The 14,320-nt window shown below is 44.0% G+C and overlaps 1 protein-coding gene across 6 annotated transcripts in view; it reads right to left on the bottom strand.

Moving 5' to 3' along the window:
- The window catches only part of jmjd1cb (jumonji domain containing 1Cb), a 126,963-nt gene that overhangs the window by 16,630 nt on the left and 96,013 nt on the right, over positions 1–14,320 (bottom strand). For 2 of the 6 annotated variants that reach the window (XM_084135289.1, XM_084135292.1), the window contains 8 exons: positions 10,585–10,690; positions 9,192–9,316; positions 8,803–8,946; positions 8,371–8,412; positions 7,683–7,950; positions 5,231–6,888; positions 2,979–3,151; positions 355–2,516 (listed from right to left, as the gene is read on the bottom strand). In XM_084135289.1, coding sequence (XP_083991415.1) covers positions 355–2,516; positions 2,979–3,151; positions 5,231–6,888; positions 7,683–7,950; positions 8,371–8,412; positions 8,803–8,946; positions 9,192–9,316; positions 10,585–10,690 — 4,678 coding nt within the window. Of the gene's footprint in view, positions 1–354; positions 2,517–2,978; positions 3,152–5,230; positions 6,889–7,682; positions 7,951–8,370; positions 8,416–8,802; positions 8,947–9,191; positions 9,317–10,584; positions 10,691–14,320 lie in introns of all 6 variants that reach the window. The other 4 variants (XM_084135288.1, XM_084135291.1, XM_084135290.1 and 1 more) reach the window with 2 other exon arrangements.

Below are 14,320 nucleotides of genomic sequence, written 5' to 3'. Positions count from 1 at the left end.
ACCTACAGCTTTAGAAGCTATGCAGTTACAAAGAGGCTCCATTTTGCTCACAGCAATCATCAGAAAGCGCTAATAAAAACCCAAGTGCTCTTGGAGATGTTTTCCACATAAACGTGAGCATTCTAGGAAAAGCTATTTGCACAGCTGCCATCCAGATGTTCACCAAACACACCTTGCTCTCTTTCTCATACACAGTTAACATGAAACATTCACAACGGCATTCACAATCCATTTTACTTCCATATTGTGGGATATACATGTATATGAGTGGGAAAAAAAATCCAATAAAACATGATTTTTTAAATGTACTAAACACGCATGTTCAAACTGTGATGTGGACTAAGGTGCACTTACTAGTACTGGCCAGCTTGAGCTTGGTTTTTTCCTTGGCACTCCGGAAAATACCATTTGGCTTCACCTCATCCTCCTCCTTTTCATTGTCTCCCTTTCTTTTCTGCAGGTCGTTCTGCTTCTTTTTGTAAGTGGGCTTGGGTTGCCGTTTAGTCCTTTGTTCCAGCTTGCTCTCACTAGAGTCTGAGTCATCACCGCTCTCCGAGCCCGATTCGTAGGAACGCTTGAGGGTACGCCGTGTCTTTCTGTCCTCCTGAGACAGCTTGTCCTCTTGTACTTTGCTGTCCTTGCCTAGATCCACATCACTAGAAGCAGGGGCAATCAGGTTGACGGAGCATGGCTTAATTAGCTCAGATATGGGATTCCCGCCTTTTTCAGATTTGTTTGTGTTTTTGTCCTCCTCCGAGTGTCGTGTGAGCCAGGCTTTCTTGAGCTTGTGGTAGTTAGACTGGCACACCTGTGCTGGCTGTCCGTTGGGCAATGGGCTGGCTTTGCTGGGAGGATTGCTGGGCATGGAATTATCCTGGGCAATGGTGGGCGAGTCCTGAGAGGATCTGACACTACTGCTCTCGCTCTCAGAGGCGCTGCTGGAACCACGAGACTGTGCCGCAGCCAGAGCCGCTTTGGCCTTCTTCAGGTGAACATAGTTCATTGAGTAGGCCTGTGTGGAGCCAGCAGAGCCGACCTGAGGCAGCGAACTAGGGGAGGTGGTTCTCGAACCTCCCTCCTGTGACTCAACAACAGTGGGAGGGCGGATTTTGGAAGCAGTGCTTTCCAGTCTGGAACTACCACTAGTGCCAGAGATGGAGAACGACAGATCTGCTCCATTGTAGCTCTGCGTGCTAAACGTGCTGCTGGCAGTAGAAATGGCTTCATTAGTCCTAGTGTTGCACACAGAATTGGCCACAACTGCTACTGAGCTGGGAATGACACCTGGTGATGCTCTAATCAAGTTTTTGTTGTACTGATCACTGGGATCCTCCAAATTTGTGTTTGGTAAGATGACTCTCCCAGATTCCCTGCTCTCGGCCACTTTCAGGCAGTCTGACTGAGTGCGGCCAGCAAACAATCTGCCACCAAGTTGCTCTTTGGAGGCAATCTTGGGACCTAGAGAACCGTCATATTTTATGCAAGTAGAAGGGCGGACAATAACAGATGCCATGGCTGCCTGCGGCTTCCCTTGGCTATTCTCTGAATGCCAGGCCACTTTCTCGTGGCTCTTTGCTTCCCCGCTAGCCTGCCAGGATTCGGCCGAGCCCAGCTCGGCTCCGCTTTTTTCGTCCCTGAGCTCTGGGAGCAGGGTGGGTGGTTTCTGCTGTTCTGACACCTTTCCTGCCGAGCTAACAGGCTGGATGGGGGTGAGTGTGGGTGGGGAAAGGCGACCGTAGGCCCCCTCCTTGCGGTCAAGTGCTTGCTGGGTGGGCGGGCGAAAGACTGGTGCTCTACGCAAGGCTGGCATGCCCTTGGGCTGACTTGAGGGAGAGATGGCTGGGCTGCAGCGTTCACTGAGTGTCACCACTGAGGTACTGAGTGAGTGTATGGGTGCTTGTTGACTGAGCTGTTCGGTGATCTTGCCCACCAGTCCCTCTCCCTCTGGCTGGTGCTTAATGAGAGGGGGAGGCTTGGACAAAGACTTGGTGTGGCTAGAGTTATACGAGCTCAAAGACAAGGGGCTAGAGGCTGCGGGTGCCTTGTCGAAGTACGGATTGAGATCTTTGGATTGGAAAAGTCGTGGTGGCTCGTTTACAACGCTATTTGACAGCGTGGTGAAGTAGTTGGTTTGAGGGAGGGACTGGGATATAGAGTGTTTGTACTTGTACAGATCAGCCACAGAGTGCTCCACCTCTTTCTCATGGCTTTTGGGCTGGGAGGAAATGCGGGAGTAGGGCTCACGCTCTGTCTCTCCGGCGCGAATCTTGGCTGTGAAGGGGGCCATTTCAATGCTCTCCAGAAGGATGCGGCGGTTCTCTTCTTTATATTTGCTGGTGCGGTCGGGCCCATCCTGAGGCATGCGTGGTGGTAGTTGCTGCTTGCTGTGGGGTGACTCCATGTAGAGGCGGTGTAGCTCCTTGTTGTTAGGTGTCCGGCTGCGGTCCGGCTCTTGCTTAAGGTGGATACTGGACAGGCCACGCAGAGGGTCTACAAACACATTCTTGTCCTGATCCCTGAGGAAGCAATAAATAATAAAAAAATCAACACCGTAAAAAAAAAGAATGATAGAAAACATTAGTAACAAATGAAAAAAAAAATCAGATATACCTGCATATCTGAAAATATCAAACACATTGAATATTTTAATACGTGAGGGATTTGTGCAATAGTGATGCTGGACTAATATTTATTCTAGGGTAGGTGCTACAGTATGTTCCTTCTCAGATATTAGGTAACTGCACTGGGGGTGGTTCAAATGGAGTACAGACATTCAGCGGGCTATAATAGAATAGTTTAATTATGCGCACAGTCACTGAATGAGCGTACAGTGCTCCTATCACATGGCATTTGTTCCACCTCTGGTCACAAGGTATTTAACAGTTAGCCGTAGTTCCAGGCACTGCAGGACTGTGGGAATGGATTAACTGTGTGTGTTAATAATAGACAGAGAGAGACACAAGTGTATGCGTGCTCACTCTTTGTGGAGTTCTCCGGGGGTTTTGGAGAGTGGCGGGCTGGAGTGTGAGCTGATCTTGATGGGTCTATGAGGCTCTGCACTGGCTGGTCTGCCCGGGACATGGCTCAAAATCCCCATGCTGTCTGCTGAGGTTACAGGGGTGGGCGGGTGCAGCCAGGGGCTGGGAGTGTTCTGCAACACACAAACACACACACACACTCATAATGCAACTCAAGGCAACACACACTTCTCTGACAGAAGTCAGAGCACACAAATTGTGCATAAGAATGACTATCTCTTATTCTGTGATTTCTCTCACACATGCTAATAATGAACAATATGAAACAAAGTAATTACAGTTGAGTTACATTATCTTGGAATATTCTGGGTTGACAGAAATGGAAAAAAGTCTATAGGGAAACTACTGTATTATTTTCTATGGTAAAACACCCATCATGCCATTAGCTATGTTTCCATGCATAGTTGCAAATTTAACTTATGGGAAAAATGGGAGATAGAGTAGCGTTTCCATCCAGTGAGCTGAAGAGAACAAAATCATCACTTCCTGATAAACAGGTGCTTAATACCAGAAAGATATAAGAAACATGGAAGTTACTGCGGTAGGAGAAAAGGCACTGTATATACTAATTTTCATATATAAAAATTACTTGCGCCTCAGAGCACACAGGCGAAATGCAATAAACCAGGTCACATTATCCTACGTAGTATTGTAAAACAGTTCTGGGAGGCAATTATACCACTTTGATGACAGAAAGCGGTGATGACAGAAAGATTAACCACTTTTTGATGACAGACTTTCCTCAGGCAATGACAGACTTTCCTTTGAGAATGACCAAAACATCATTTCAAATGCTGTGCAACGAAATCCGCTGGTTTGTCCAGTTATGCTGTCCCGGCACGGTGTCACATGTCTTTTTTGATGCGCATCAATGAATTTATTCTGTAAAAGTGTTTCCATCATAGTTTATGTGCATGTTTTCTTAACGGATAAAAAATGTATCCGACTCAATTGAGCGCACAAGTTTTTATGCACATTTTTAGAATTTATGTACATCTTGGTGCTTCCATCCAGCGTTTTATTATGTGATATCCCAAAATGCGCATAAAACTAGCTGGATGGAAACATAGCTATTGAAGCTGTTAATAGAACTAAACTTGTATTTGACCCAGAATGTTCCTTAAAGGGTTAGTTCATCCAAAAATAAAATTTATGTCATTAATTACTCACCCTCATGTTGTTTCAAACCTGTAAGACCGTTCATCTTCGGAACACAAATTAAGATATACCCCCCATAGACTGCAACGTAATCACCACTTTCAAGGCCTAGAAAGGTAGTAAAGACATAGTTAAAATAGTCCATGTGACTACAGGTGTTTAACCTTAATGTTTTGAAGCGACGATAATACTTTTTGTGCACAAACCCTCCCATAAATTACGACTTTATTCAACAATTTCTTCTCTTCCCTGACAGTCTCTGACGATTTTCACGTTGTAAACACAGCGCGGCGCTTCCGGGTTCTACGTCAGAACGGCAGCTCAGTATTGGCCGGATCCTGCGTCAGCACCACATGCATGCGTCGTGGTGCTCACGTGAACAGTGACAAGGAAGAGATGAAATTGTTGAATAAATAATAAATCTTTTTTTTTTTTGTGCACAAAAAGTATTCTCATCGCTTTATAACATTAAGGTTGAACCACTGTAGTCACATGGACTATTTTAACGATGTCTTCACTACCTTTCTGGGCCTTGAAATTGGTTATGATGTTGCTGTTTATAGGGGAGGTTAGAAAGCTCTCGGATTTCATAAAAAAATATCTTAATTTGAGTTCGAAGATGAACAAAGATATTATGGGTTTGGAACGACATGAGGGTGAGCAATTAATGACAGAATTTTCATTTCTGGGTGAACTAACCCTTTAAATAAGTTTTAAGTTTGACTGAATTATCATGAACGTGTATCTCTAATCGCTAGGAAATGTGTCCAGACATGAAACAGCACATCCAAGCACATGCTCACACACATTAAGCTTAATTGCTTTAGGATAGATTGTTTCAGGCTGAGTTCAAAACAAACAATCCCTGACAGCAGCAAGAGAAAGAGAGAGTATTTGTCCATCCTCTAAAGGATCTCCTTACAACAACCTCAGTCACATGTTGTGCATTTTAATTCACAATGCAAATTGCTGCAATTCGGTCTACATAAATTATAATGGCCAGGGCTAGTAAACAGACAGGCGCATACACTTACCCTCCGTAGGCTGGAGTCTGAATTGACAGCATTCTCGGGATGTACCCACTTGTACCCAGATTGGTAGGAGTGGGTACCGTTAGGGTACTGCCAGATGATTGGATAGAGGCCAAGCTGGTTATATGAGGCACCTCCATGTGTCTGGGCCAGCAACCCTTGTTGCTGCTGGATGAACTGCTGCTGCTGGTGGGAATGGTGGTGGGCCAAGGCCAGGTGCCCGAGTCCTGTGGAATCCAGCCGGGAATGGCTGCCCAGGAGAGAGGATGGTGAAATTGTGGGCAGTACGGAGGACAGCAGGTGTGGGTGGTGCACCGAGTGGCTCATGGGGGGAGAAGGGAGGAGGTGGGACGGGTGGTGTGAGCTGGGTGTGAGACACGTGGTGTGAGAAGAACCATGTAGTGAATGCAGGTGTGGGTGCAGGTATGCCACATGGTTGCCGTCCGATTCAGGACGCACCAACGCAGGGTCCCGGTACACCGTAAAATGCTCATTTTTGTCGACAACAAGAGGGCTTTTTGTGGATTCGCAGAGTGCCCCACGGGCTAGCACAGGCTTAAAACTGGAGCGGGGTACATCTGGATCAGGTTTGAGTGCCAAACGGCCTATTGTAGGTAGGTTTTCAGGGTGGCGAGGTTTATGTTTGGACACCTCAGGAGATGTATTTGGTTTGGGCTTGGAGGATTCATGAATGCTGTGAGTTTTTGACTTTATGATGTCAGGTGAAGGATTGCACTTGGGCTTGACGATGTCAGGAGACGAGTTGGACTTAGGTTTGGGCGATTCAGGAGAAGGACTGAGTTTATGGGTTTTCCTGATGTCCTCGGTTAGAGAGGCATTTTTAATGACCATAGATGTATACTGCTGCTGGAGCTTCCCTCTCTCGCCCAGGGCTGCTGACTCACTCACTGATGTCACCGGCCTTATGACCTCAGAGTGGGCGAATTCGATTTTACTGCCTATGCTGCGAGCGTTCTGCGGCTGCTCGCCATCCAGCCTCCTGCACTCTGAGTGGGAGGCGTTTAGCACCAAATGTCTCGATTCGGGGATGTAGGCATCACACTTCTGTGATGCCAACAAGGCCGATACGGCCTCAGAGTTCTCTCTGGAACTGGGCTGCGTGTTTGCATCCTCTGTGATATCAATCACGCACTTGGGCATCCGAGGTGTCCCTGTGCAGTAATGGTCCTTGGGGAGGGTTTTCACAGTGCTTTTCATCTCAACAATGCAGCTTTGTACCTCTGCCGGTACAGAGGCTTGGTTCTGTGTACAGGAGGCTGGAGGAGGCAGTTGAGATCTCTTTTCTCCAGACCGTTCACTGTCTGCCAGCTGAGTTACCTCCACGGCCACCGGCTTGACGCTTTTATCCTGCATTTCATCCCAGGGAGACAGCCTGTTGATTACACTCAACTCGTCCACGGGTTTGGATCCCTGGGACTTCTCCTCCTCCTCAGGAACTTTTGAAGTGCTCTTGCATTTGAGCTCATTCTCTGAACTGTGCTCTGATGAAGAGTCTACGCTCTGCTTGTTAGAGTTCTCAGAGTCGCTGCTCTCAGAGAGGTCAGACGCTTCCGTTTTGAGCCGCTTGAGACTACCCTTCTTGTCTTCTTCATCTGCTTTCCTCCTCTTGTTTGTCTGCTTGCTTTTGTTTTTAGAAGGATCTAGAAAAAAAGAGACCCACTCGGTCAGGAAGAACTTTCAACACAAACAAGAACTTTGACACAAAACGTGCCACCAGCAAATAATTAAATGCAAGCTGAGTGCATAAGAAACTCGATCCAATTGATTAATCAAGAATGGATAAGTATGATGTCATTTTGTACTTAGGTTAAAGGCTGATTGAATCTTAAGTGCTGCATTAGAAGTGTGATGTATGGGACTCCGGTAGAATTTATGCACACTTAAAATGTCCATTTCACTGCGGTGGCTGCACTCACCTCATCTCTCACAGACCCAGCACCCTGCCAAACACTGTACTGCAGGAATTATGATGGAAGGATCTAAATGATCTTTTACCAGGTGGCCATCCGGCTAAGAAGCTAACACTGAACTTATCCAGTAGAAGGTTTCGTCAACTTAAACATAAAGCACTAGACCGAGCCAAATATAAAATGCCTTTGCATAACATGAAAGACTTAATAGAGGAAAATCCAATCAATCCAGAGATTGATTTTGTTTTAATTCCTCTGAGTGAAGAGCTCCAACTGCTGTTTCGTTTCTCATCAAAATCCTAAAAAGACTGAATCAAAGCAATTCAGTCATAGACCTACAGTCCTTTAAGCATAATTTATGAAAAAATTTCACACTAGTAAAACAAAAATCCTCCACATTCACCATGTTTGGAGCAAGACATGAAAGACAGGTAGGGGAAGATGGAAGCAACTTTTTTTCTTTTTTTTCTTTCATAATTTACAGACGTACCTGTCACTTTAATGTATAAGAAACACACATTTACCTTTTCCTACACTGTCCGATTTTTCATCTTTGATCTTCTCTTCATCTGGAACGCTGCTGTCAGAACCTTTCCGACGTGAAGATCGTGGGCCGCGTTGTTGACCTGGTGAGGACTGCTGCTGCTGCTGCTGGTGTAGCTGGGATCCCTGCTGCTGCACATGCTGGGATTGTTGCTGCTGCTGCTGGGCCTGAGAGGCCTGTTTGGGGGTGGAGCCAGAGGAATTCATTACAGGTCTGGGGCTGTTGGCCTGGGCACGTGTGTAATGACCCTGGAAAAACACAAAAAGAGCACAAACAGCAAACACAAGCATGAGAGGATTTGTAATGGATTTAGGTTATAGAGAGTGAGAGAGAATTTTTAAGTTAAAAACCACCAATATGAAAAACACTTCCTTGCCAGCAACGACTGCACTACACACATCTGTAAAGAATGTGGGCACAGAGCTAGGCTTAAAAGAAGAGTTCCTATGGCTCTTAAAAATGCTTTCCAAACCTATATCTCAAAAAATATTTACACCCCAAATTTAATCCATAAAAGCACAGCACGTGAAACGGTAATCGGGGTAAGCATTAATTGGAAAATTAACACTTGTAATAAATTAATTCTAAATAATTATAATAGACAGGGATATGCAGGTGGTACAAAAGCAGCTCTAAATCTATGGAGAGAGGGGGGTACGGCCCGGTACCTGAGTGATTCCTGTAGAGCCGCTTGGTCTCCCTCCTGTGGTCTGCTTGCATATCCCCAATTAATGTTTAAAACAGGGAAACAGAGAAGAAAACAAACAAAAACAAAACAAAAAAAACAAGGTGGAACAGAGAAGTCTTGTTAATGATGAAGGGAGCAATGATATGTGTTTTCTACAAGGCTCTAGTTTTCTTTAAAAAGATTTAAAAAATAAAAAAGCACATAGGAACTTTACTTCAAAGCTAGCTACAGACACAACGTCCAGTAAGAAGCACAGACAGACACTGAGACAGACATGCACAAGACAGAAATACAATCTGGCATATATCAGTGAACACAATGTTAATCCAGGAAGGCAGGTGCGCTGATCATCTAGCAACAAAAGCACATAAAGGCATGGAGATATGTGTGTGCTCTTGTAAGTTACACTCACGTGGGCAGTGTTGCTGTTCTGGCTAGAGCGAGACCTGCGTCGCGACGTGATACCGATGTTTTCTCCTTTCAATAAAGAATGGACCACATCATCCAGAAAGGTCATCTGTACCATGGAAGGGTCAACGTTCTGAGGCTCTAGTACCTGCACACAGAGTCAGAGGAGAGAGCAAATGTTTTTTTGTTGTTTTTGTTGTTGTTGTTGTTGTTTTAAACAATGAACCATGAAAGGCATGCTTTAAAATCATACATTTTCCATCAATTTCCAGTTTTATTGTAATAATAATTTTAAAAAAAATACATTAATAATAGCATATGTGTCTCATACCATATTATCTTATTAAGCAAAACATTTTACAGAACTAAAACACTGTGTGGTATCAGATGTACCTGGTCATTCATGACAACCATAGTGCGACTGAAGAGATCGTGGTGGGTGATGATGCCCGTGAACCACTGGGTGGCTGAGTCCTGTCTGTAAACTCGTACACGGTAGCCATTCAATGAATAGGGACCTGGAGATATCAGGAACCAGAAACACTTTCAAAAACGCACTTTGATTTTTATCAGTACACTAATTTAGCAACAGTCCCTTTATTTCAGCGTGGCATTTCTACTCTATAAACAGTGGCTTTATACACATTATCACATAACTGGCTACCAATTCATTTCAACAGGGCAGGAGTCATAGAAGTCATCAGACTACTTTCATGGTGCCTTTTTGTTCTTTTTTGGAGCTCAACTGCCCTTGGTCACGGTCTACTCTCATTGTACGGAAAAATCAATGTGAGCATTCTGCAAAGCTCTCTTTTTTTGTTCATTCTGGGTGACCTTTACCTCAGAGATGACACATCAAACCTTGTATCTACAGTATATGCTGTTAGGCGCAGTGAACGCAGGCAGGTGTCCAAACTGACTGGAGCTCATTAGTGCAAGCAGGTCATTCCCATTAATTACTCCTGAACACACCGATCATTTGCCTTGCTAGAAGAGATAACCCTTCACTGTCCTTGTGCCTACAACAACCCAAAATGCATCTCCCTGACATCAAGTTTCACATGCACATAAACCATGGGGCGACGTTGCACAAAACCACAGGCCGTTTATTTTTTTATTTTTGAGCTGTTTCCCCACCAAAACCTTTGGCTCTGAGATGCTTTCCATTCTGCCCTTGTCAACTGCCAAGTTCAACAATTATCACTAATTGTGGGCCTGGAATTTTGTTATGGACTTTGTAAACAAGACCTTCTGCCAAGACCACAACAACACTCCCCTTTACTTCTGTAATTCTTACCAAGTGAAAAGGAAAGGACTTTTCTGTTTTGGATCCTGAAAAGTGGGCATTCCGTACCAGAAAAGAGCTCGAACTGAAAGTGACCCCACCCCATCCCCCCTCTCTCAAAAATAAATAAATAAATAAAAAACAGAAAAAACTTTGAACAAGAAATGCAGGCTGAAGGTCATGCCAATATTACACTGGTACCTTCTCTTTTTCAAATCTATTGTTATTTGCCATAATTGTCATAACCATTACTATATGAACATTAGCTGAAATGAAGAGTCAACCAAAATAGTCAACGTTAAAAAAAATGTTTGTTCAATAATCATCTAATTTCACGGGACAATAACCTGAGATCAAATTTCCAAAACAAAAAAGGCAGGATGGTGGGCACAAATTATTGATACTGTGTCATCTAAAAAGCACGAGATTTAAAAACAAAAATGATTTCCTTTATTTCGAACAGGCCCTTTAGAATAACTGATGAAATGTGATCAAGCTTACCTTGCATAAAAATTTCCTGAACTTTTTGATCTTTCACCCAGGCTTTCACTTCTTCATGGAGATGTGGATAGTCCCTAAGAACAGGACTTAAACTGTCCACCTCATCCTGCAAAAAAAAAAAAGGTAAAACATTAGCATATCACTTACAAAACTACAAGGACACAATGCAAAGTCGAAAACAGTGCTGGAGTTAATAATGAACCCACTGACCAGTCCCAGCGTTTTCTTTGACCTCTAAATTAAGGGATCAACCACGCAAACAATCAATCAGATTTAATGTGCGCTCACATTTGCCGCTGATCGTGAAATCTTGAGTTTGAAGGTGAGTGAAAAAATTCTCCACGTAGATTTTGCATCGGGTTCAACTTTGTCACGTGAATTTGCTGCATTGACCACAGTAAAACAGCTTGGTTGGAAAGTAAACTCTGTGTAAATGGTGCTTCATGCATCGCTATATGAAGTGTGACCACACCTTTATGCAACAACCATGTGCAACAATGTGTGAGAAGTGCAATCAATTTTATAGGTGCGGTTACATTAGTGAAACTGAGTACAAAACCAGGACCAGTGTCCATTGCCAATAGCGTAGAGATCTATGAAGCACTGATCGCACAGCAGTCACTTTCAAACCATGCAGCTTTTTGTTGGTCAGCACAGCAAATGTGACCAACTTGAAAAATAGCAAAATCTGCATGGGGAACCTTAACTTCAATCGCATGGATTCCTATTAAAACGACTGGATTTCACCTATTAAATTTCACAGAGCAACAGTAAATGTGACTGCACCTTAAATCTGAAATTAATCTTAAGCCTTGTTTACAGTGACAGCCGCCCCTAAGCAAGCTGTATGATTTGAGGTGTCATACATGTCTGTAGTACATACAGTGCACGGCAAGATATGCCATGAAAAGTAATACATAGGTTTAGTGATCTAAACAAAACCCTAAGCCTTAGTATGAGGAATAGCAATAGGCATTGCAATTACCGCTAATATATTTCCAGTTACAGAGAGATTTGAATGATCTGATGAAGGCCAGTGACCCACAGAATCTGAAACAAGCACAGGAAAGCTCTCACACCTCCTCAGGCATGGCAATGCTATACATTTCCGCTTTGCAGGAGCCCAACAGTGAAGCAGATGTGTGTGTGTGTGTGTGTGTGTGTGTGTGTGTGTGTGTGTGTGTGTGTGTGTGTGTGTGTGTGTGTGTGTGTGTGTGTGTGTGTGTGTGTGTCATGGGTCTGGCAGGGTGAGAGGGATATCCGCCCTGCACTTCCATTAATTGTTGATGGTGATGAGGAGTGGTGATGAGGAGTGGAGAGAGGGCGGGGGGCGGGGGCTGACAGGAGCTCCAGTTATTTACACAATCACACAGCAGGCCTAGTGAACACATGAACTGAGCCCTGGAAATATCCCACCCCCCACACACACAAAAGCCTATACTGCTGTGGTGTGATTGCTGGCTAGGGTGAATGACAGCACATCCCTGATCAGAAACAGAGGTACTTCAATAGGGCCATATACAACCTTTGTGTAGAATTTGATCTCTCCCTCTCTTTGACCCTTAAAGGGGTCATGAACTGGCTTTTTAAAAAAAATTATATTGTTGTCTGAGGTCAACTTATGACGTTCGCTTGGTTTTTACATTCAAAAACATCAAAATGAAAATTTGGGGAAAATGGGATAATTTGTTTTCTCAGTTCATCACCCCTTTAAGGGGTGGTCACAATACTCTTTTTGCTGTGTAGACGCCACAGAGTGTTAGTGTCTAGTGTAACAAAATTAAACCAGCTGTTTTCAATAGTGCTGTGCCTTTAAGAGTTCTATATGTAGCCTAAATGACTACTGTTTTAATTGGCTAATCTCCATGTACCAGTTATAAGGTTCACACTGACGTTCATCAGGGCAGGTCAATACTAGTAGGTGAAGATGCGTAAATATAGGTGGTCGATTGTTAATGTGCTTATTGTTATTATGATTCTGGAACATTTTGCTGCTGTCATTGTGATGTCATGTTGTGATGATGTCTTTTCTGTACTTTGGCGTGAAATATGCCATCCATGACATGTCTCCTTTAGGTCCTCCACTGTTGCTCATAATAAATGCCAGATCAGATCTGTAATTTAGAAGTGACACCAGCAAACATGAGGCCATAAAGTAACATGTTTGCACTGAATGAGGATGTGTGTAGATTGGAAACTAAGTGGTGTTGTGGTTTTTCTTATAGCATTGCAAATATAGCATTGCATCACCAGTGTGCCCAATCTTCGGCGAAAGTAAACTGTTGTATCCTCCTTTCCCTAGTGACAACCATCACATTACTCATACACACATACAAACGCCTTCATTCCAGCTTCTATTTTAAAGCAAGAGCATTGCAGGGCACATGGTTTATTTATTGGCCTGGAGGTTTGACAGGGCACTTTCTCTCTTGGTGGCATCCAAGAATGGAATCTGTTAGGACAGCCTGGTTTCCTCATTGCCCTTCCACTTAACGACAGAAAGAGGAACATCCAAATAAAACGAAAATTATCCCATGTCCAAATGTTTCCAATCAGAGCAATGCACACTAGCAGGAATGAGAAGCAGCTCACAATCAGACGAATGACGAATGTTGTGAATAAGCACAATGAAATTTAAATCACAGAGCGAGACGTGATCTCATTCCTATAGTCTGGTCGAGGACCTTCAGCAAGACTTCAGCTGTAATCTCATCTCCTCTGCACACACACCCCCTTGTGAAGGACGGAGCAGATGCACTTTTCTTTCCACCCCCCCCATTCCGCACCGGGCTGCCATCCATCACTTTAACAGCAATATGTTCCAGGATTTTCCACATGGCGCTGCGGTGGAAGACACTGCGAAACAGGGTGGTGCTCAGCACTGGGGGGAAAAGGAAAGTGCTTCCAGATCCAAACTCTGACCCAGATAAAAACAGCTTCCTTCCCCTCTCTTGCTCTCAGTCCATCGGCCTGCAGCCTGGAAAAAGGCTGGGCGTGGGGCTTGCACTTTTTCTCCAGCCCGTCTCCATGTTCTCGACAAGCAGCCTCTCTCCATCCAACAGCTGCTCAGAAGTGTTCCATACTGTTCCCTGGCTCTCCGAAGGACTCACGTTTCAGAAACATCTTGTTTGTATTGTCCATGTGACATGTATCATTCATATTTGCTGTTCTCAACAGGCATAAGCCACAGAAGTGTGTCTGCCAATAACAAAATAACAGTAAGATTTGGTGCCTTGCAGACCCGTAAGAACGTGCTCTAGGGTGCTGCCCGTAAAATGACACCGTGGTTCCTAATGAGGTCCAGAATCCCTGTCTGTGCACCATCTGTGTTTGCTGACAAACTGATGCTGATCAGATGAGACTGGGGTTTCACATGGACAAGAGAAAGAGGTGGTACAAATATAACCATAAAATGTTTCATGTTACTTCTGACAGCTATATAATCAACGTTAGAACTTTATCTAAAGACTACAAATCCACCCGGCCTGAATGATAACATAATCAAGCCTGTGATCATGTGTGATGACTGATCTAACATTACTAAACAAAACCAGAACTGTCCATTACTTGAGTGTAATCAATTATAAAATTCACATTGTGCAGCTTGTTTGCATGTGGCATTACACCATGTCCTAACCAAGTTTCCAGTGACATATTGGTAAATAGACCAAACAAACAAACAAAAAACCTCTCATGATCTTAACTTTTACACTTAGAAGCAGTGTTAAGGTGTGGT

The sequence above is a fragment of the Abramis brama genome, assembly GCF_963993115.1.
Source record: "Abramis brama genome assembly, chromosome: 14".
In the NCBI taxonomy this organism is placed as follows: domain Eukaryota; kingdom Metazoa; phylum Chordata; class Actinopteri; order Cypriniformes; family Leuciscidae; genus Abramis; species Abramis brama.
The sequence above is the reverse complement of the archived record's forward strand: the minus strand, read 5'-3'. Positions and strand labels throughout refer to the sequence as shown.